Source organism: Dendropsophus ebraccatus, chromosome 2 (genome assembly GCF_027789765.1).
Source record: "Dendropsophus ebraccatus isolate aDenEbr1 chromosome 2, aDenEbr1.pat, whole genome shotgun sequence".
NCBI classification, from domain to species: Eukaryota; Metazoa; Chordata; class Amphibia; order Anura; family Hylidae; genus Dendropsophus; species Dendropsophus ebraccatus.
This window is the reverse complement of record NC_091455.1, coordinates 135,128,836-135,151,619: the sequence shown is the minus strand read 5'-3', so window position 1 is coordinate 135,151,619 and position 22,784 is coordinate 135,128,836. Positions and strand designations below refer to the sequence as shown.

The 22,784-nt window shown below is 41.7% G+C and overlaps 1 protein-coding gene across 2 annotated transcripts in view; it reads right to left on the bottom strand.

Moving 5' to 3' along the window:
* Window positions 1-6,067: 6,067 nt before the first annotated feature.
* The window catches only part of EXOSC7 (exosome component 7), a 39,252-nt gene continuing 22,535 nt past the window's right edge, over window positions 6,068-22,784 (bottom strand). For both annotated transcript variants that reach the window (XM_069958379.1, XM_069958380.1), the window contains exons 5-8: window positions 20,750-20,820; window positions 7,406-7,529; window positions 7,051-7,206; window positions 6,068-6,206 (exon numbers count right to left, since the gene is read on the bottom strand). In XM_069958379.1, the coding sequence (XP_069814480.1) occupies window positions 6,102-6,206; window positions 7,051-7,206; window positions 7,406-7,529; window positions 20,750-20,820 (456 nt within the window). In that variant the 3' untranslated portion in view covers window positions 6,068-6,101. The remainder of the gene's footprint in view (window positions 6,207-7,050; window positions 7,207-7,405; window positions 7,530-20,749; window positions 20,821-22,784) is intronic.

The following is a 22,784-nucleotide window of genomic DNA, read 5'->3' as shown; positions in this document are numbered from 1 at the left end:
GGTAGCAAAACACTAACAAACTATAAGAGCAAGTCCACTTATCAAAGGATCAGACTGATTTTCCAAAGTTTACCAGTAGATAATATATCCTCCACTGTTTTAAAAGAAGTCACTAGAATGCACTACAAGAAGCAGGCAAGCGTGTGAAGAAAGTGTTGTGCTTTGGGTAATTTTCTGCTGGAAAACATGGGGTCCTGGGATTCTTATGGATGTTATTTGACGCACAACTCTATAGAAGGCATATATAGATGTGCTGCGCAGCTGTTCCCAGGGGTTACACCACCAATGGTAGGAGAGGAATGCACAGCAATGTGATCGGAGCGGATCACCGGACCAAGAATCCCCACAAAAAGGATCAGCACAGGGGTACTGGATGGCACGTAACCGCAAAAAAACCCACCAAAGTGCAAAATTGCGCATTTTTATTTACATCAAATCCATCAAATGCTCGAAAAGTTGCATATATGCAAGCAAGGTACCGATAGAAAGAACAGATCATGGTGCAAAAAAAATACACCTCACACAGCCCCATAGACTAAACAACAAAAGTGTTATAAGGATGGTAATAGAGCAATTTAGTTTTTTTTTTTTTGTTTTTTTTTTTTTAAACAAGCTTTTAATTTTTTAAAAGCCATCAAATAAAATAAGTTATACATGTTACATATGGTTGTAATAGTACTGACTTGAGGAACATAGATAACATGTCACTTTTACCATAGAGCGAATGGCATAAACATGAAACCGTGCAAAATAAAAAGAATTGCACCTCTTTTTCAATTTCACTGCACAAATATTTTTTTTCTGGTTTTGCAGCATATTTTTTGGGAAAAAAAAAAGTCTGTAGTTGCAAAGTACAATTGGTGTAGCAAGCAATTCATATGTGTGATTACCTTTTCTGTTTTCTTCCCCAGTTCTGAGCCTGCTACTTTCTGCTGAAGACACAGAGAACTGTGTGTGAGCTATTCAGTCCATAGTTAGTGGAGTACCTGTTTAATGGCAGAGGGATATATTGTGTCTAGTTGCTTCCATACTTAAAGCGACTCTGTACCCACAATCTTGTACCTTCGGATAGCTGCTTTTAACTGTCCTGGGGTCCGTTCAGCAGGTGATGCAGTTATTGTTCTAAAAAACAACTTTTAAAACTGGCAGCCCCGCGCCCAACGGGAGTGGCCTGGATTGTGTATGCATTAGGCTGGCGCAACCTCTCTGTCCCTCCTCCCCACCCTCTTCATCATTAGGAATGCTCCAGGCAGATTGTCTCCTATTCCCCACCTGTGTCAGCACGGCACATGGGTAGATTGTTAAGGCACCTGTGCAATGTTCAGCATGAAGAAAATGTTCCAGTGGCATTCCTAATGATGAAGAGGATGGGAAGGAGGGACGGAGGGGTGGTACAAAGTTAGGGCACAGATACTCTAAGCCCCGGGCCGTTGGGCACGGGGCTGCAAGTTTAAAAGTTGTTTTTTAGGACAATAACTACATCCCCTGCCGAACGGACCCCATGACAGATCTCGGATTGAAAGCAGCTATCCGAAGGTACAAGTGCTTTGGGGGGGGGGGGGGGTCAGATTGTGCGTACCTAGTCACTTTAAAATTTTAAAGACAGATGTTCATAAGAACAGGGTCATAAAGCAAACCCTGGGCACATCAAAACTACAGATGGCTCTCTGATTGTGATTACTGTTAGTGTAATACTGATTGTGATTACTGTTATCTCTTTTAAAGCTCACTTAACAACAGTAGGATAACACCAAGTCATCTACAAAATAGGTGGGGGGTTTTTACAAGAAAGAATTGGAGTCCTCTCTGATTAGTCCAATTTTTAGCTTTACCCAACACCAGGTCATGTAAGAGTTATGGTGCGTTTACACAGACAGATTTATCAGACAGATTTTTGAAGCCAAAAGCAGAAACAGACTATAAACAGAGAACAGGTCATAAAGAAAACGCTGAGATTTCTCCTCTTTTCTAATCCATTTCTAGGTTTGGCTTAAAAAAATCTGTCAGCTAAATCTGCCTGTGTAAATGTACCATTAGACAGAGATTGGTGAGGCAAATAGATATACCTACAGTTTGTAAAATTAGGGAAACAGTGTAACCCCTTCATAGAATAATCCTTCCTGGAAAAAAGTTTAAATCACCCCCTTTCCCATTATACAAATAAAAAATGTTTTTTTGTTTTTTTTTTAAATGTACAAAATAAACATATTTGGTACATTAAAATGTACCATTATTGTCCCTGCACAATGAACAGCATAAACGAGAAGAGGGGGAAAAAACACCAGGATTGCTTTTTTTTTTTATTTTTTTTTTTAAGAAAGTGATAAAAAAAATTTATATAGACCATTATGATACCAATTAAAACTAGAGATCATGGTGCATTCAATGAGCCCCCAACCATTCATGTAGGAGAAATGGCTTATGGCTTTTAGGAGGTGAGGAGGAAAACCTCTTCAGTGTGACCTGGACATCCGTGCATCAATGACCTTTGGTCATGAAGGGGTTAAACAGTAGAAAGTCAGGTTGCAGCTGCAATTATTAATGAATTATCAGTGCTAGTGGCTGTGATTGCGATTTACTAGTAATTGTGTGCTGTTCCTGGAATTCCTGGAACTGGTAAAAGCAGCAAGTCCAGGTCCTGTCTGCAGCTCACCACTGCATGCTCTAGCTGCACCCAGTAGCGCCCTAATGCTACTGGTACTTGGGGCTGCAGCTTAGCCTTTATGCCCCTGGCAAATGCCTCTTAGGGCTCTGACATCTGACTGGGTTTTGGGCAAATACTTTCCAATAGTTCATTAAAATCCTTATGTTCAGGATCTGAAGATAATCTAGACTGTTACTGACTTTTAGTTGAATAATAATTCACAGTACCATATGTGATGCTGTATTTTTCCTATGATTTGTTATTTCATCTTGTTATGCTAACTTAGTAACTAGTATATGTTTCTAGCCAGGAGAATGGAAAATACTTATAATGCCATGTGTTGGCAGTTTCATGTGGATTATATGCAGTAGAAATGGACTTTACAGTGAAAGGTATTTAACAATTCAGCAATATGCTGAGCTTCAGGTGTATGGTATGAATGTGTCTAATTACATATACATCACGTATTCTGTTCACAGGATGCAGGATTGATTATGTTACAGATCTGAGTGTGTTTCAGACTGATTTGCACCATCAGGCTATGTTCCCACACAGTATTTTTTCTCAGTATTTTGCAACCAAAACCAGGAGTGGATTGAAAACACAGAAAGGATCTGTTCACACACTGTTGAAAATTGAGTGGATGGCCGCCATTTAACAGCAAATAATAGCCTTTCTGCGTTTTTAATTCACTCCTGGTTTTGGTTGCAAAATACTGCATGGGAACATAGCTTTTTACTGTGTTTTGGACTTACCCCTGGTCTTGATAAAATATGGATCAAAGCCTAATATTGTGCTGTCAAAATAGCTTGTACTTGATCTATAACAATGTTAAAGGAGTTATCCAGCGAAAATCTTTTTCTTTCAAATCAACTAATATCAGAAAGTTATATAGACTTGTAATTTACTTCTATTACAAAATCTCAAGTCTTCCCATACTTATTAGCTGTTGTATGTCCTGCAGGAAATGTTGTTTTATTTTCAGTCTGACACAGTGCTCTCTGCTGACACCTCTGGCCAAGACAGGAACTCTGTCTCGATTTTCTATGAATCCCCAGAGAAAAACTCTCCTGCTCTGGACAATTCCTGTCTCGGCCAGAGATGTCAGCAGAGAGCACTGTGTCAGACTGAAAATAACACAACATTTCATGCAGGACATATAGCAGCTAATAAGTTTGGGAAGACTTGAAATTTTTTAATAGAAGTAAATTACAAATCTATATAACTTTCTGATATCAGTTGGTTTGAAAGAAAAAGATTTTTGCTGCACCAACCCTTTAAGCTAAACATTGCACAACTCAACCAGGCGAATCCACCTGTTCCAGAAAGGAAGGGGTTCAGTGGCCCCTTACTTGCTGGAGCGGGTGCCAGACCCAAGCACAGTTTTCTGTGTGCCTGGTCGCTGGGTGGGCAGAATGCCACTCTGGTCCCTAGGGGGTTAAATGATCCCCTGTGGGCCAGACTGCAATCTGTTTGGGGGGGAAGGAGGGGGGGGGATAGGGACCCAGCTGCAGCCACTCATTGGCTGAGATGACACTTGTGCAGTGTCATCTCAGCCAATCAGTGGCTGCAGCCACAGATTGTCTGTCGTCACATTTGAAGAGCTCATTGTGCAAGGCTCTGGTGAAGAATGAAGACGTTGGTGGTGAGTATAAACAAACAGTCACCCTCTACTCCCCCAGCACTGCACCCATCCCAGCAAGGAAGGGGGGCACTTAACCCCACTTTCTTGCTGGGATGGGTACATAGTGAGATCAATCTGGCCCCCGTGGGGTTAAGTGTGGATGCAATGGATCCTCACTTAATCCCTTGTGTGCCAGACCATAAGCGGCATCAGGCAAGATGCAGCATCCTGTAAGGTGCAGAACATCTGTCAAAATGATGGGTGTTCTGCTGCTGGCTTTTTGTGTTTTTCCCTTTTGTTTTTCAGATATCAGTATACAGACATCCAGCCTACATCGATGACCAGCATTGTGTTCTTTTTTTAATAAAGTGGTAAGGGGTGTGGGTGTGTTATTTTTTTGAATAAAACACATTTCTCTATTGTTTTGTGTGTTTATTATTATTTTTTTTTATTACAGGCTTATTAGTGGAAGCAGTCTGACAGTCGGGCCTAGTGTTAGCCAGTATCAAATGGCTAACACTAGGTTATGAAAGGTGGAGGAATCCTACTCTTTTTTTCCCCTAAATTATTATTATTATTTTTTTTAAAAGACGCATAGGGATCTTCCCATTTCCATTACCAGCCAGGTTAAAAAACAAAAACAGCAGCAGCCTAGCAGTACCAGGTTTGGAAGGGCCATTTTTTTAGGCCCCTAAACAGCCTAATAATAATTTTGACAGGTGTTCTACACCTTTCAGTATGCAGATGCTGCTTACACTGTGGTCCCCCAGGGGTTGAGTGAGGATACATGGTATCCACACTTAACTCCATGGTGGCCAGATTGATCTTGAACTTTACCCATCCCAGCAAAGGAGGAGGTTAAGTGACCCCTATTACTGGGATGGGTGCAGTGCTGAAGGGAGAAGTGGGTGACTGTTTATAGTCAACACAGACATCTTCATTCTTCAACAGAGCCTGGCAGTGGGAGCTAGAAGTGTGACAAGCTCTGACTCTTCAAATGACAACAGCGATTAGCGACTACAGCCGCTGATTGGCTGTAATGACACTGCACAAGTGTCATCTCAGCGAATCAGCGACTGCAGCAGGGTCCCAGCTCAGCTGGTTATCGACAAAGACAGGGAGAAGACCGTAGGGGTAAGAGGGAGTTGTGCGGCACAAAGCCGATTCCAATGAATATCAGAAGAATGACTAAACAGAAGGAGTAATTAATACACCATTCTGTTAAGCATTTCTGTTTATGCTGCCTTCATTTAAGCCAGCTTAACCATAGTAACAGTTTCCATTTAAGAAGTTAAATGCCCAGAGTCAGGACCACAGAAGATTCAAACTATAAAGCTTAAAGCAAAATATAAAGATGTAACCTCAAACAACTTTCCAGAAATCAAAAGTACAAGCGATTATAAGAAAGTCTGTAATAGATTTAATTAGGCAAAAGAGCTTCTTTCTGTACTCACAAGGCTGTTTTTCCACCTCTCCCTTTACCTCTCATTTGTTCATTAATAAAGCAAATCTAGTCTGGGAATTTCTGAAGATTTGATACAGTGTAGAAGGATTGCAGGATTAGTGACTATATTATAAAGGAGGCAGCACAGAGGGTAGTGTGCATCTACACTGCAGCTTAGCATAATATACTGCTAAGGGATAGTATATACTATTGAGTGAATGGCCAGATATAGTCCTGCTCCACACAGAAAAGCTGATTATGAAATGACAGTTACATTTAAAAACAAAATAGCAATGAGAACAGAAATATCGATAAATAAAACAGAAGCCTGTTATTGTATTAGAAAAAAAAAATCTTTATTGCTTTTTCAAATACACTGCTCACACTGTTCACCTTAAGAAGCCAACTTTTTGTCTCGTCTTCCCTAGGCTTTCTTCTTGATTTAAAACATTCTGTAGGGACAAATGTAAGAACTTTGCAACACGCTTCCCTGTCTAAAAGGAAATAAATAAATAAATAAATAAATAAATACTGGTATACTGGTGTTACACAATGTAAAATTATTTGAAGGCATTGTCCCATAAATAATCATTCACTCTGTTCAACCACACACACAAAATCAATGATCTCATCATAAACCTACATTTCAGTCTGTATTAAAAACTTATAATTTGCATCTGGCTGCACACTAACTGAATGTAATATGTTCCAGATGGTAAAAAAAAAAAAAAAACATGTTTGTTGTCCTATGTTCAAGTGCAAAAGTATGCATTGAAGTTCATGATCAATTGATTCCTTGCTGTGCAGCAGACAGAAAGTATGAGAGAATATAAAGTGACAGGTTAATGCATGCATTGTCCTAATGATCCACAGAACCCATTTTATAGAAACAGTTTATCAAATTTTAACAACCTTGTACCAGACCTCACGAAAGCAACGAGACTAGGAATCAAGAACACACATTTTTTTTTGTGTAATTCTATTTTCCACCATTTTGACTCAATGCTTTGGAGTCTGTATATGGTTTGCTGGTCAGCTTTATACTGAAGTTACATTTTGGAGACAGTTTATAAAAATAATCTTTAGCATGCATCCAATTTACAGACTGTTGCAGGGTATATGTTGCCATACCAGGGTGCAGTCAACTAATACTGTCGGTTTCCAAATGTTTATTTGAGACTCAAAACCACAGTAGAAGTAGACCTCAATTTTTAGGTTACTAGTAGACTGCTTCACGCCACTAGTAAGAATGGCCTAACTTTTTGATGGTAAGCCGACATCACACACATAAAAAACTCTATTCTTATAAGAACATACCCTTATCTGTAACATCCTTACCTCGATCATTTCAAAGATGCTTTCTGGATCTAGACTTCCTTTGCCTATTTTCCTCATACAAGTCAAAGTACCCTTACTGGTAACTGAAATAAGAAGACTTGCCAAAGAACAGGCCTCTTCTTGCAAAGTGGCATCTACTACGTGTCGGTGACCTATCTGATAAAAGTAAATAAAAAATGACCGTTTACAAAAAAATCCATTGCCACTAACTGTGGAATCAGAAGTTTGTTAGGAAAACCAAATTGCCTTTCACTTCTAAAATTTTGTACAAATTAAACATTTCTAAAGAATCTAAAAGCAAAAGACAGATACTGCTATTCTCTCAACTTGTGTTTTTATAGTATAGTATACTTACTCGGCTAAGTGTGACAATACAGGGGACATGCTCTACATTCAGCCGCATGCAATCATAAGGATCATCAGAAAGTTCTATCTCTTTGGTTCCCTCGTTGTCCTCCAGTACACGCACTTTTGGTATTCTAAATCACAGGATCACCATAAAGGGAATTTTTAAAGTGTCATCATAACTTTCAAAATTTAAATCAACAGTAGATGTGATATAAAGTAAGTTTGCAATTTACATTTATTATTAAAGAGTCCAAACACAGGAAGTACCGTGTTTCCCAGGTCATCTGAGCGCTCACAGAGAAGGCAGTCATTTAATTGATGGACACATTGAGCCATGACACACTGTACAGGCCGAGACTCCCTGTTTATCTCTTTTTTTTAACCAGCACAAGACTAAAAGCTTGCCTTCAGAAGACTGGACCTGGATATTTGTTAAGTATAGCATTTAGCTTTTTTTTTACAGCATGAGAACTTAAAAAAAAAAAAAAAGGATGTTATCAGAGAAGACAGAACAGGAGAACAGCGAAAACCAGAAGATCTCATAGCCACAGTGCTTGAGGAGCAGGGGAGGCAAGCATAATAAGTTCTGTTACTTTATTGTTACACTTTCTTGGTAAAACCATTTAAAGGCAACTGGTCACCTGGAATGTGTGGCTACAAAACCACTAGCTGTGCCCAGTACATGTTGTAATAATGTATCTGACTATATTTTCTATATTGTCCGACTATGAAGTGATAACAGTAGATGCAGGAAAAACGCATTTTAATCTGGCTATTCACAAGTCACTTTTCTGACTAGTCATGACCCAGTCTCCCAGATGTCTACACAGAAGCGATTTACATACCGCACATGCCGGATTAAAACACATTTTTCCTGTGTGTACCGTTATCACTTTATGCAAAAAAGATATGATAGGAAATGTTATTAACCCCTAGACCACCCTAGGCGTACCCGTAGGAGCAGCGGTCGCTAGGGGAGTTCACAGCGGGGCTGCGAGGAGGCCCCGCTCTGAACCGCCGCGGACCTCGGTGCCGCTTTTAGCCCGGGACCGCAGCTGTTCGCTGGCACGGTCCGATTGCCGTGCCTGCTAATTAAGTATTCAGATGCAGCTGTCAAAGTTGACAGCTGCATGTAAATACTTCACTTTCCCACTCCGTGGTGTCTGGGGGGGGGAAATCGCCACAGAACTTACATGTAGTCAGGTGTGTAAGAAGCATAAGAAGGCATATAGGTGATACACGAACAGAATACTATGATTATGAACAATTTCATCAATTAAGTTCAACATGGAAAAGTCTTTTGCGGTTGCTGAAGCTTGTTAATACAATAATATTAAGGTATTAGGAAAGACAAGGGAAGAAGGGAAGGAGAGAGAAAAAAAAAAAAAAGGGGGGAGGGAGAGGAGGGAAGGGGAATGCCTGTGGATCTCCGCATGCTCCTGAAGATGCCCTTGAAAGTGGTTAGGTTTCCAGTGCGGTCCCACGAAATTGTATTAAATCGGCGGGTCGTCTGCTAGTTGTCTGGTAAGATACCACGTTGTGTTTTGGAAGGTATGTCTAATTTTGTCCTGAATTCGGAGAGGCAATGTAGGAATGAAAGTTTCCCAAACTTTAAAGAATTTTTCCACCCTACGTTCTTTGAGGATGGATGCCTTCATCCAATCCATTTTAAACAGAAATAGTAGTTTATCCAAGAATAATCTACGAGAGGGAGGGTGTGGGGACTTCCAAACTTGTAAGATGGCTTTGCGTGCCGCTGCAGCCAAGAGATGTAGGAGCTTACTCGCTCCCCAGTCACAGTTATATTTAACTGGATCTATCCAGCCAAAAATCCCCCACAGGGCTTCATAGGGTACAAAAGATACAAGGTGTGACCCCGCGAATCTCTCCACTGTTTTCCAAAAGGTTTGTATAACTGGGCAGTGCCAGAGACAATGAGCTATGTCAGTCCCCGGTGCTCCACATTTGAAAGCCTCTTGTGGGGGTAATATAAGTTCTGTGAAAGATCCGCAGGGTCATCTCCACGTAACGGGCAGAAGGTAACGTTTTGACTGGATAGTCCAGCATGGACAACAGGTCTGGGATATCTAAGTTCAGACCCGCTTGTGTCCAACGAGACAAACCAGTTGTCTCATTTCTGTAGTCTATGGAAGAGTTAAGATAGCGATAAGACAGGGAGATTTGATGTCTAGTGGAGGAAGGAAGATTTAAAGCCTTATGAAATGTAACATCCCATTCCACAGGCGGTGAGGTGCGGATTAGCTTGGTGATGTAACTACGGGCTTGCAAATAGGCAAAGAGAGGGAAGTGAAGTGTAGGATAAGCTTCCTTCAGGGATTGTAAGGTAAGTGGTTGCTTGGTGGTCATGTCGACAAAATGCTTTATGAGTCTGAGACCCCCCCGCGTGCCAGACAGTGAATATGCGATCTGGGCGACCCTGCTCAAAGTTTGGATTCCCTATCAGGGTGGTAAAGAGTGATGAGCAGGGGTTAAGGTGCAGAGTTTTACGGATTGTGGTCCATGCCTTCCATGTGGAGATGAGGAGAGGGTTTTCCTTTACCCAGGGAGGTAGTTCAGGGTAGGGGGTGTGTAAGAGGTTAGGAAGAGACAAGGTGAATGTCATGTGACATTCTAAGGAAGTACCTAAGTGTATATCAGTATGTTGTGTCCAGTCTCTTATGATACGGAACTGTGTGGCCAAGTTTAGAAGGCGAATGTCTGGGAAGTTAACACCTCCATGTTGTTTCGTCTGTTGTAAAATTCTATAAGAGATCTTGGATTTCTTATTTCCCCAAATGAAAGATCTATAGAGGAAATTAATTTTTCGTTCATCTTTTGGACGTAGGTAAATGGGGAGTGTCTGCAGTAGATACAAAAGTTTTGGCACCTCAACCATTTTCAAAAGGCTTGCTCTTCCCATGAAAGTCAAAGGGAAACATTTCCAAAGCGTGAGGGTATGTTCAAGTGTCCTGATATAATGGTCTATGTTCAGGGAGTACAGTTGTGCTGGTGACTTGGTGACTGCGACCCCAAGATATTTGAGTTGGGACGTGTTCCAATGAAGTGGGATCGATGATGACCACAGAGGACGGCTCGGTCCCTTGAGAAGCAATGCTTCGCATTTGGTGAGATTCAGGTTATAGCCCGAAAGGGCGCCCTTGGCCTGAAGGTCATTGAGTGCCGAAGGGAGAGAAGTTCTCGGAGTCTCTAACGCTAGTAAGAGGTCGTCCGCAAAGGCCATGATCTTGAGCTCGGAGCCACCAATTTTGACACCAAAACGGGGAGGTTTCTATATGTCGTAATAGGGGGTCTATAGATATGTTGAAAAGGAGGGGGGATAAGGGGCAGCCCTGTCGTGTGCCACGGAACATGTCAATGAGTGGAGAATTTTTGCCGTTGATAGTGAGGGCAGTGGCAGCTTGACTATTGATGTGTTGCAAGAAGGATAGGAATGTATGTCCGAAATTCCGTTTGGAAAGGGTGGCGTACAAGAACGGCCAGGAGACTTTGTCAAAAGCCTTCTCAGCATCTAAGCTTAAAAGCATGGCAGAAGGGTTGTTCTTGTTTAATGCATGTACCGTGACCGCCACCGCCTTCCGAACATTTCTAACAGAGCGTCTATTTAGTAAAAAACCCTGTTGGCTGTGGGAAAGGAGTGTGGGCAAGAAGGACTGAAGACGCGTGGCCAAAATTTTGGTTAATATTTTATAGTCCTGATTGAGTAGGGCTATTGGTCGGTAAGACTGGGGGGAGGTAGGGTCTTTATTAGGTTTCAATAATAGGATTGTGCGTGAATGTGTATAGTCATGTAAGGGGACATTTTCTTTGTAAATGAGATTGAGAAGATGGGTGAGATAGGGGGTTATCTCTTCAGCAAGAAGTTTGTAATATTCCCCCGAAAATCCATCGGGTCCCGGAGTTTTATTGTTAGAAAGAGAGAGGATGGTTTGGGTTACCTCTTGCTCAGAGATGTCCGCCTCTAAGGTTTCTTTATGGGAAGTTGATAGGCTAGGAAGAGATAGGGAGTCAAGAAAGGCGTGTATAGAGGACTGGTCCGAGGGCTCAGCTCTGTATAAGTTGTCATAGTAATCAGTTAAGATAGTTTCTATCCGTGTGCTGTCATGTGTTATCTCCTGTGAGAGTGGATCACGTAATGAAAGAAGTGCGTGACGCGTGTTCAATGGACGAGTCAGTTTAGCTATAAGAGGGCCTACTCTATTTCCCCATCTGTAGTATCTGTTTTGGAGGGCAAGTGACATGCCAGCTTGCATGAGCTTGGATGAATGTGTCAAGGAGGGATTTTACTTCCTCCAACGCATGTTTTGTCATGTCAGAGGGTTGGGTGAGGTAGTCTAGTTGTGCAGTTCTAAGGTCAGAGTGGAGTCGTTGGAATTGAGAGAATTGTTTACTCTTTTGATGACGAACATAACTAATGATATGACCTCGCATCACCGCCTTGGAAGTGGCCCATAAGAGTGGTACATCATCTACATGGTCGATATTGTCGTCAATGTAGTTAGCCCAATTGGTTTTCAGGTAAGTCAGAAAATCCGGAGAGGATACCAGATAATTTGGGAATTTCCAGATTCTAGTTTTTTGTATGGCGGGGGCCAGTTCAATGGTCAGCGATACCGGGGCGTGGTCAGAAATGAGTATGGGATGAATGCATGGGTCTGATGCTAAGGTGAATAAGGATGTGTGCAGAAGAATATGATCAATACGAGAAAATGTATCGTGCACATGAGAATGCCGGCTCAGCATTCTATTGTTTTCGGCTGCAGCAGCTGAAAGCGTTAAGAGTGCCTATCTCATAGATCTATGCAGTATTACTATACTGGGGGCTTCTAGTATAAGTGTAAAAAAAAAAAAAGTGTTATTAAAAAGCCCCCTCCCCTAATAAAAGTGTGAATCACCCCCCTTTTCCCATGTTATATATAAAAATAAATTAAACATCTTTTATATCGCTGCGTGCGTAATCGCCCAAAATATTAATTTATCACATTACTGATCTCGTACGGTAAACTGCGTAAGTGCAAAAAAAATCCCAAAGTGCTAAATTGCGCATTTTTGGTCGCATCAAATCCAGAAAAATTGTAATAAAAAAAGCGATCAAAAAGTCGCATATGCGCAATCAAGGTACCGATAGAAAGAACACATCATGGCACAAAAAATGACACCTCACACAGCAACATAGACCAAAGGATAAAAGCGCTATAAGCCTGGGAATAGAGCGATTTTGGGGAACATATATTTGTTAACAATGGTTTGAATTTGTTAAAAGCCATCAAATAACATAAAAGTTATGCATGTAAGGCTAGGTTCACACTGCGTTTTTGCAATCCGTTTTTTACATCCGTTTTTTTGCAAAAAACGGATGCATTTGTGTGCATCCATTTTTATCCAATTTTCGTAAACGGATCAAAACGGATCATTTTTTTTAACGGACACAAAAATTGTGTCAGCTACGTTTTTGTGTCCGTAAAAAAAAACTGATGCGTTTTGATCCGTTTTTGTTTTTTTTGTTTTTTTTACAATGGAAGTCAAATGGAAGTCACACAAATGCATCCGGATTGCAAAAACGCAGTGTGAACCCAACCTTACATATCGTTGTAATCGTAACGACTTGAGTAACATATATAACAAAACAGTTTTACCCCAGGGCGAACGGCGTAATAACAAAAAAAAAAAAACAAATAGAAAAAGTGTTTAGTTTTTTTTTTATTTCACCACACATTCAATTTTTTTTCTGTTTTTGCAGTGTACTTTATGAAAAAATTCAGGCTGTCATTGCAAAGTACAATAAGTGGCGCAAACAATAAGGGCTCATGTGGGTTTCTAGGTAAAAAAAAAAAAAATGCAACTGCTATGGCTTTTTGAGCAAACGGCAGAAAAAACTAAAATGCAAAAATTGAAATTGGCCCTGTCCTCTAAGGGTTAAAACTTCTATTGGGCACAGCTAGTGGTTTTGCTAACGCAATCCTGGTGATTTGATCCCTAGTGACTGCCACTGATTGAGGCTTTACAAAGGACAAATATTAAGGATTAGAGTTTTCTTCAATCTGTGCCATCGTTGCAGGGTGGTGGTTGTCAATCACAAAAAAATTACCAATGCTGTCTCAAAACTGCAAACGCATCAGCCCACCATAAGTGCATTTTTCAAGCATAGGCCATCAGATATAGGGGGTACCTCAGTTCTCAAACTTAATTGGTTCCTAAAGGCAGTTTGAGAACCAAGCAGTGTCTTCCCATAGGAAATAATGTAAATGGGTTTAATTCGTTTCAGCACCCACAAATAATTACCTACAGTACCCATATATTACATTGAAAAGTGCCCAGTGCAATCACTACAGTACAGAACAGCCATCAACCAAACCAGCATTCATAGTACAGTAGTCACTTACTCCTCACTCATCCTTTACTGTATAGAATCCCCCCATCTCAGCACTGTAATGGATGGGAGATGGGGGTGCACTGACTGTACTTTATATTCACTCCAGCACTGTAAGGGATGGAAGATGGTAGTGCACTGACTGTACTACTACTGTACTATATATGCACTCCAGCACTCTTATACAGTACTGTACTATATGTAAAGCCTCAACTCACCAGGTACAACCTACCATCCACGATCGCAAAAACGTTCAGATACAGAGTACCTCAAGACTGGGTGCCCGAGAAGAAAAGAGTTTGAGAACCGAGCAGAGTTTGAGAACCAAAGCAAAGTTTCTTGAAAATACTGTTTAAGTTCCAAGCAGTGTGAGAATCGAGGTACCACCATCTTTAGGTCTTTGTTAGTACCTTAAAGAAGCACTGGGGTCAGTAGTGTAGCGAGGATTTATGGGGCCCCATAGCAAAAAACTGTATGGTGCCCCCTCCCCTACACAATATATATATATATATATATATATATATATATATATATATATATATATATATATACACATACATATATACACACACACACACACACACACACACACGTGCAGAGGCAGAGGAGAAAGCCAAGGTCTGCTTATTCTGTCCATCCACTGTGTTTAGCTATAACAGCCTATTAGGAGCCTCATGGTTATATACATAGGTGCAGGAGCAGACTACCTTTTGCTTAACCCCTTATTTACTGCAGTGTGTAAGTGACCCAGTCTTCTCTTACATGCTTCAACACAAAAAACGGTTAATACAAAAGACAATTAGCTCTCTCCTTCACTATTCTGCACTGATAACCTCTGACCTCTGCAGGAGCTCAGAGAACAGAGGTAAGACTTATCAGAGCAGTGAGGCAGAAAGCTAATTGTCTTCTGTATTAACCCTTTTTTGTGTTGCAGCATGTAAGAGAACATGTTGTGTTACGCCCTATTCACACATCCTGTTCCTGTCCGCAATTGCGGATCCGCAGAAAAATAGGACCAATGTATTTCAATAGACCCATACACATATCCGTGTTGTGTACTGGGCTGCAATCCGTTCCGGATAGAGACAGGCCCTAGTACGGACAGTAACTGACACACCCAATACAACTCTATGGGGTCCGTATTTTTTTACGGATGCAATACGGACTGAATTTGCGGATTGTTACTGACTGAAATTTGCGGATTGGAAAAATATACTGACGTGTGAATAAGGCATAACACCTCAAGTGTTATTTAAACTGATAGTTACACTGAAACAATAGAAAAAAAAACATTAAAGGACTTTCTTCCAAAAACAGCACTCCAATAGGTTTTGCATGATATTGCAATTATGCTCTATTAACCCCTTAAGGACCGGGCCAATTTCGCTTTTTGCGTTTTTGTTTTTTCCTCCTTGTGCTTAAAAGAAGGGATGGTCCGAAAAGGGTTCGGTTCGGGTTCGTACGAACCCGAACCCTCAGTAATGATTTGCGCTGTCTTCCCGCTCCGTGGAGCGGGCGGATCCAGCGGGAGGACCGCCTGGAAAACTGAGATACAGCCATAGCCATAGGCTGTATCCCAGTTTTCCAGGCGTTCCTTCCGCTGTAATCTGCTGCAGAGCGTTCGGGTTCATACGAACCCGAACCTCGGCAGGTTCGGACCATCCCTACTTAAAAGGCCATAGCACTTGCAATTTTTTCACCTAGAAACCCACATGAGCCCTTATTTTTTGCGCCACTAATTGTACTTTGCAATGACAGGCTGAATTTTTTCATAAAGTACACTGCGAAACCAGAAAAAAATAAATCTGTGGTGAAATTGAAAAAAAAAACAAAAACGTATTTTGTTTATTTGGGGGAGATTTGTTTTTACGCTGTTCGCCCTGGGGTTAAACTGACTTGTTATACATGTCCGTCAAGTCGTTATGATTAAAACGATATGTAACATGTATAACTTTTATTGTATCTGATGGCTTGTAGCGCTTTTATCCTTTGGTCTATGGGGCTGTGTGAGGTGCCATTTTTTGCGCCATGATGTGATCTTTCTATCGGTACCTTGATTGCGCATATACAACTTTTTGATCACTTTTATCACAATTTTTCTGGATTTGATGCGACTAAAAATGCGCAATTTAGCATTTAGGGATTTTTTGGCGCTTACGCCGTTTACCGTGCGAGATCAGGAATGTGATAAATTAATAGTTCAGGTGATTACACACGCGGCGATAGCAAATATGTTTATTTGTTTATTTTTATTTATAACATGGTAAAAGGGGGGTAATTCTGACTTATTAGGGGAGGGGGCTTTTTATTAATAACACTTTTTTTTTTTTACACTTATACTAGAAGCCCCCCTGGGGGACTTCTAGTATAAGCACACTGGCCGGGTGAGGATGTGTGGATCATTCCTCTGGGACAACGTCCTGGAGGAGCGATCCACCCCACTAGACACCAGGGATCGGCTCCGGAAGGTAATCGGATGCAGCTGTCAACTTTGACAGCTGCATCTGATTACCTAATTAGCGGGCACGGCGATTGGACCGTGCCTGCTAATAGCTGCGGTCCCGGGCTACATGCGGCACCCGGGACCGCGGCGGTTCAGATCGGGAGTCGCCTTACAGACTGCAGGACGTAAAAATACGCCCGCGGTCCTTAAGGGGTTAAAGTGCTACTATGACGCTGATAAAAAAAACATACATAATTTTTACAATTTTTTTCATATAACTTTGTAATGTGTTTCAATTACCGGAAAAAAGGTTTTCGCTGGAGTACCTTTTTAAGCTTTGGAACCGACCTCCTAAACCACTACCAAACAGAGGACAGGTATGGTTCTGCTTCTAGAAGAAAGCAGACACGGTACTTTTCTAATCCTAGAAACCCCTCTTTTAAATGAAAAATACAATAGTCTGTAATAAAAGTAAACTGGTATGTTACACATTTTCCAGTTGGCTTTACTTTCCCCAGCTAGGCAATCCTTCCACAACTGCTGAAATCAGATCTGAGATATAAGATTTCATAATACACCCAGAGCATACACTGCTATTCCAGCAAGTGATCACAACAAAGACTTTCTCAATAAGGACATGTGGATCCCATTGCTTTCAAGTATTAACACTGCACAAGGGAAACTTCAGAGACATTCTTTACATTGTCCTTCTGTCAGCTTAAACCTCTAATGGAAGAGAACAAGCTAGCTGCACTACGGTTACTATCGGGATTAGATGGCTAGTGGAACATTTTAAGGACTTTACTATAAAATGTCTCAGAGGGGTACTAACTTCTAGTAGCTGATGAAACATGGTAATCAATGACCACCAAACATGGCTACCAATGACGTATCATTAAGTGGCGCTCTCTAGGGAGGTTGATAAAATAAACAGCCCAGGAAGAAAAAGAAGAAAACAAGCAAATCTAAAACTCCAACCAATATTGGTATTGTGGGTAGATTATCAACATATCCCAAAATACAAATAAAGGGTGTATGGACAATCAACACATCGTACATAGAGTTGAGCAAGCCTACCAACCCTTCCTGTACTGTTCAAGGCTAGAGCATGGACACATCATGTGGAGAAGATCTGTGCTGGGAATTTCACATCTATAGTATACAGGTCCTTCTCAAAAAATTAGCATATAGTGCTAAAGTTCATTATTTTCCATAATGTAATGATAAAAATTTAAACTTTCATATATTTTAGAATCATTGGACACCAACTGACATATTTCAGGTCTTTTATTGTTTTAATCCTGATGATTTTGACATACAGCTCATGAAAACCCAAAAATCCTATCTCAAAAAATTAGCATATCATGAAAAGGTTCCCTAAACAAGCTATTAACCTAATCATCTCTAAACACCTGTATAAGATACCAGAGGCTTTTAAAAACTACCAGCCTGGTTCATTACTCCAAACAGCCATCATGGGTAAGACTGCTGACCTGACTGCTGTCCAGAAGGCCATCATTGACACCCTCAAGCAAGAGGGTAAGACCCAGAAAGAAATTTCTGAACAAATAGGCTGTTCCCAGAGTGCTGTATCAAGGCACCTCAATGGGAAGTCTGTGGGAAGGAAAAAATGTGGCAGAAAACGCTGCACAACGTGAAGAGGTGACCGGACCCTGAGGAAGATTGTGGAGAAGGACCGATTCCAGACCTTGATGGACCTACGGAAGCAGTGGACTGAGTCTGGAGTAGAAACATCCAGAGCCACTGTGCACAGGCGTGTGCAGGAAATGGGCTACAGGTGCCGCATTACCCAGGTCAAGCCACTTTTGAACCAGAAACAGCGGCAGCGCCTGACCTGGGCTACAGAGAAGCAGTGCTCAGTGGTCCCAAGTACTTTTGTCTGATGAAAGCAAATTTTGCATGTCATTCGGAAATCAAGGTGTAAGAGTCTGGAGGAAGACTGGGGAGAAGAAATGCCAAAATGCTTGAAGTCCAGTGTCAAGTACCCACAGTCAGTGATGGTCTGGGGTGCCATGTCAGCTGCAGGTATTGGTCCACTGTGTTTTATCAAGGGCAGGGTCAATGCAGCTAGCTAGCAGGAGATTTTGGAGCACTTCATGCTTCCATCGGCTGAAAAACTTTATGGAGATGAAGATTTCATTTTTCAGCATGACCTGGCACCTGCTCACAGTGCCAAAACCACTGGTAAATGGTTTACTGACCATGGTGTTAGTGTGCTCAATTGGCCTGACAACTCTCCTGACCTGAACCCCATAGAGAATCTGTGGGATATTGTGAAGAGAAAGTTGAGAGACGCAAGACCCAACACTCTGGATGAGCTTAAGGCCGCTATCAAAGCATCCTGGGCCTCCATAACACCTGAGCAGTGCCACAGGCTGATTGCCTCCATGCCACATTGCCGCATTGAAGCAGTCATTTCTGCAAAAGGATTCCCGACCAAGTATTGAGTGCATAACCGAACATAATTATTTGAAGGTTGACTTTTTTTTAATTAAAAACACTTTTCTTTTATTGGTTGGATGAAATATGCTAATTTTTTGAGATAGGATTTTTGAGTTTTCATGAGCTGTATGCCAAAATCATCAGTATTAAAACAATAAAAGACCTGAAATATTTCAGTTGGTGTGCAATGATTCTAAACTATATGTAAGTTTAATTTTTATCATTACATTATGGAAAATAATGAGCTTTAGCACTATATGCTAATTTTTTGAGAAGGACCTGTAGAGGCGTTTCGGTAAAAAAAAGAAAAAAAAAAAGAAAGTTGTGTGATAATCCCTGTGTAACAGACATAGACGTGATAAACAGTGAACGGCACTAAGAGACATCAGGGTGGTCATACCAATAACATCCAGCAAATGGCTTTCCATAGTGAGCCTAATGCTCTTGGGTTTTTTACAACAGATGAAGATAAGTATGTGATATGAGACCTGCAGAGACCTCCACAATGAACTTTCAGAGACACATACCCCCTAACCAGTGTTAAATAAACAGTGTTCTAGCTATCCCGCCACTTAACGCCTCTCTCTGTCGCTGCTCTCTGCGCCCACATACCGCTTCCTGGTCCGCACTGCATGCCGGCCGGGAACAGGAAGCACGGCGCTCCCTGTGCTTCCTGTTCCCGGCCGGCATGCAGTGCGGACCGGGAAGCGGTATCTGGGCGCAGAGAGCAGCGACAGAGAGAGGCGGTAAGCGGCGGGATAGCTAGAACTTCTTAGCTGGGAGGAGGAAGCGGAAGAGCGGCGGAGGGGGCATCCTGAATCCCTTGTGACAAGCAGCGGTGCGGCGGCGGCGTTCGTTATGGTGATAGCACAGGTACTACTCCCCCATTATCTGCTTATAAGATGAGCAGATAATGGGGGAGTAGTACTGTGCATACGTGGAAGCAGCAGCAGCACCGAGCAGGGAGGGAGGGGGGAGGTAGATGCACTTCTCTCCCTCCCGGCTCAGTGCCTTCCTAATGTACTGACTGATTACATTTATGGATTACTTTGGGGAGCAAGGACACTTGCTCCCCAAAGTATTCCATAAATATATTCAATAAAAAACATACTGTATCATACACTTACATACACTTCCATTGTAATTCCAATGGAGTGTCCAGCAGGGGCGCACTATATATAGAAGTCAATGGTACTCATTGACTTCTATATAAAATGCGCCCCTGCTGTCGAACCATTGTAATTACACCCCCGGTTCGTGACGTCACCTTTTTTTTTAGAGAATCTGAAGTCTCCCTGATCTACTGAATTAAGGGAAATAGCCCTATATGTGCATTTCCCATAATTAATGTACATTAGAAATTTGTCTAACTTTCCATTAGTAATAACATATTAAAAAATAGTTTTGGCCGGACTTCTCCTTTAAGTCACATGAGGGATCAAATAACAGTGAGAGACTCATAGCTCATGGCAGGAGTATGCCGTCCTTCAAATGTGACACTGATGTCATCTGTTATGGTAAGGTCCTATTACACAGAGCGATTATCGGTTGATATCGACTGTTATGGCCGATAATCGTTGTAATAGAAGACAACGATCAACCAACATGCATGATGCCGGCTGATCGTTGTCTTTCAACAGGTTGAAATGACAACGATCAGCCTGTTAACGATCTGCTGCCACCACTCCAGGTAACAGGAGCGTCGGCAGCAGACCGCCGCTGTCTCCATTGGGCTGCCCAGACAATCAGACGGTCGCCAGGGCAGCCCACCTGCGCTTACCCACGGGCAGTCGGCACGTGTAATAGTACCAGCAGTGGAACAAGGAGCAAGTGAGTGCTTACCTGACAGGTCGGCACTCCCTTGCTCTCAACATTGCCCCATGTAATAGGGGCTGTATACTTGGTTCTTCAAGAAACCCCATTACCAGAGGTCACACAGGGTGAGGATCAGGTGAGCGAAGTGGCCATTTATGATACAGCGACACTTGTTTTATTTAATGAATATTGAGAGGAAACAATGAATAAGTCAAATCAAGGAAGCAAGCTAGTAATCTTACCTGGTATTGAACAGTGCTGCCTTTACTGCTATAGAAATGGTGTCAAACAAGTTACCACCACACTCCAGTAACTGCAAAAAAAAAAAAAAAAAAAGGACCTCAATGAGTTATCTTACAGGTAATGACTAGGTAAGGCAGCTTCCCACACCAAATGAGAACTTGAGAATATCCTTGTAGAAAAAAAAATGTCTCATGTTATTCTCCTATTTAGACAGAACTGTGAAATGACATCAGTGTTGCAGTGCCAGTCACCAGAGCAGACAATGAACAATTAGTCAGGAGGTAATTAGTAATGTGAACGGTCTCCTAATTGCTGAGGGCTTAAATCAAGCCCTTTATAGAAGAACAAAGGGCCTTTTACAAGAACTTTAATCACTGAAAATTAGATGTTTCTTGAAGGATGAAAGACATCAGATGCAAGAGGAAGAATAAAAAGGGGAAATGTGCCTATATTATTGTTATATTATTTACATGACAAACAAAATACACCCTTCATAATATTATCTACAGCCCTATCTCTTTGCAGAAACTTAAAATGTAATACCCCTTTTGAGAAGGAAATCTGCATAGAGAGTCCATTAGCTGAGCAGATATTTTGGCCTGTTTCTTCAGTCTGCAGTAACACCATAACAGACAATGCAGAGAAGAGGGAAGGGTGTAGGAAAGAGGGAATGAGGCTGCAGCAGCTCTTATTTTCTAATAAAGATAGGTACTCTGGAAGATAAAGTGCTTTCAGAGGCTCCCTCTTACCTCCCTACTCATAAATCATGGGGGGGGGGGCAGGGAATCTTATGTGTATGGCCAGTTTTAGAGTATTACATGGTCTGACCCCACACTGTAAATGGCTATCATTTTCATTGTTAGCGATGTCTGTACAGCCCTTGCTTTGGTGTAAATGTAATACAGAGATATACTTTCCAGCCCAGGCTCCCCCGATGTTCTCCCTCCCTGTTCCTGTTTTCCCAACTCACTGAAGCCGCCTTGAGGACTTCAAAACCCTGGCCACAACGACACAACACCACAGCCAGTGATTGGCTGAGTGGCCTGTCAGTTGAGAGACAGGTTTGGAAGTGCAGGATGAGAGTGCGGTGATCAAGGAACACAAGAGCAAGCCAGGCTCTGCACAGGCAAGTGTGATCTTTATTAGATTCTTTACCCTTGCATCAGCTGTCAGCTACGCATCACTAAAGGCCGTATTCCACGGCCCAACTCTGAGGAGCAAACGAGTGCTGTCAATGCTCGTTTGCTCCTCGTTCCCTGCTCACTGCCACCGCTATTACACAGGGCTGCAGTGAGCGAGCGAGTCGCTGCCCAAGTGATTGCTGATCGTCCGGTCAGCCCATAGGATACAGCGGAGCGGTGGCAGCAGATCACTGCGATATAACTCGTTTGACTTTCAACATGTTGAAAGACAAACAACTTCAACGATCAGCCGACATGAACGATGTCGGCTGATCGTTGCCTTCTATTCCACGGGTCGATTATCGGCCGTAACGGCCAATAATCGTTCCATGGAATAGGGCCTTAACATTAAACTTGGTGATGCGCACCTGGTGGGTGATTTTACATGTTGGGGCTGCGTTCACACTACGTATATTTCAGTCAGTATATTTCAGTCAGTATTGCAACCAAAACCAGGAGTTGATTAAAAAAAAAGAAAGAATATGTTCACACAATGTTGAAATTGAGTGGATGGCCGCCATATAACAGTAAATAACGGCCATTATTTCAATATAACGGCCGTTGTTTTAAAATAACAGCAAATATTTGCCATTAAATGGCGGCCATATACTCAATTTCAACATTGTGTGAACAGATCCTTTCTGTGTTTTTAATCCACTCCTGGTTTTGGTTGCAATACTGACTGAAATATACTGACTGAAGTATACATATACTGACTGAAATATACATAGTGTGAACGCAGCCTAAAAAGACAACGATCAGCTAATGATCAGCTCTTGTCTTTAGGACACAGAGCAATAATCTGCTGAAGCGGCAGGCTGGTCTTTATAAATTGACAACTGGGTGTAACCAT